This window comes from Vombatus ursinus, unplaced genomic scaffold, assembly GCF_900497805.2.
Source record: "Vombatus ursinus unplaced genomic scaffold, bare-nosed wombat genome assembly UNPS02014768.1, whole genome shotgun sequence".
In the NCBI taxonomy this organism is placed as follows: domain Eukaryota; kingdom Metazoa; phylum Chordata; class Mammalia; order Diprotodontia; family Vombatidae; genus Vombatus; species Vombatus ursinus.
The window spans coordinates 4,142,627-4,143,920 of NW_020954546.1; the positions used below are offsets into that span (position 1 = coordinate 4,142,627).

General features: G+C 40.5%; 1 protein-coding gene across 1 annotated transcript in view; it reads left to right on the forward strand.

Moving 5' to 3' along the window:
• LOC114043395 (filaggrin-2-like) overlaps positions 1-1,294 on the forward strand; it is a 4,162-nt gene that overhangs the window by 2,522 nt on the left and 346 nt on the right. Inside the window, exon 3 of the mRNA XM_027862499.1 lies at positions 471-1,289. Within this exon, the coding sequence (XP_027718300.1) occupies positions 471-1,289 (819 nt within the window). The remainder of the gene's footprint in view (positions 1-470; positions 1,290-1,294) is intronic.

A 1,294-nucleotide genomic window follows, 5' to 3' on the forward strand; every position in this document is an offset into this window, starting at 1 on the left:
AAGAAAGAAAGAAAGAAAGAAAGAAAGAAAGAAAGAAAGAAAGAAAGAAAGAAAGAAAGAAAGAAAGAAAGAAAGAAAGAAAGAAAGAAAGAAAGAAAGAAAACATATTCAGGAGTATTCAGAGGTCCAAAGAAACAAAGATGAAGAGAAAGCCTATCATATTTACTAATTGGTGATTCCCAGAGGTTGATACAAATCTAGCCTACTGTTTCTGTTGTATTCATCATAGCTCCAAAAGCACCAGCTGTCTTATATTCACTCAACTTCTTACCAAACAGTATTCCCATCTGGCTAATGCTATTTGTTCCCTAAATATGACCCTCTGTCCAGTGACAATGAACAGAATAAGGGCAGGGCAGCAGGGAATGGTTGGAGTCCACCTAGGTGCACCAATATGCACCACCAAACAAGACTCCTTTAATGTGTTTCAGATTCATTGGTTTTCTTTTTTGCATCTTGCTCTTGTACAGAATCCAAGAGATGCTGATACTGTGGATGTCTTCATGCTTAATATGGATCAAGATCGTAACAAGAGAATAGATTTTACTGAGTTCCTGTTGATGATATTCAAGCTGACAATGGCATTCAACAAAGCCTACAAGACAGAGTACTGCCACGGTCACCATGAAGATCAGACTGAAAGAGAAGAAGAGGAAGAAGAACAAAAAGGAGGTGAATCAGACTCAAATAATTCAAGTTGGAAAAATGAAAAAGGATATAGTAAATCCAAAACCGGGCAATCACAGGAAACACAGGAAGTCGGGCATAGGTCTGGCTTGGGAGGGAGAGAGAGCGAAGGTTCTCTGTCAAGCTCACAGAAGAAGGTCTCAAAGAAAATAAATCCTGAGTCAAATTCAAGCAATTCAGGAAAGAGCAAAGATAGTAAACATATATCCCACTCAAGCAAACAGGGTGGGAGGAAACAGAATTCAAGGACAAGCCCATCCAGAGTTCATGGAGGAAAAGAATATAACACTGACTCTGAAAACGCAAGTCAAGAGGGTGAGAAAAGATATAACTCCAAAAGGAGTCAAGAAGATGGATTTAAGAAACAAGAAAGCAAATCTAGAGAAAACGTCCCATTAGTGAGTTTTGAAGAACAAGAAGAAATTCTCAGAAGCTTTCAGTCCTCAAGTACAGGGAAATACAATTCTGGCACCGGCTCTGGCTCTGGCTCTGACTCTGGCTCCAGGCAGTCCTCTGGATCTGGCCAATATGGGTCACATTCAGGTCAGTCATCTACCAGAAGGGGACATGGATCTGGTTCACACCCCAAGATAGGCATTCCTGTGGG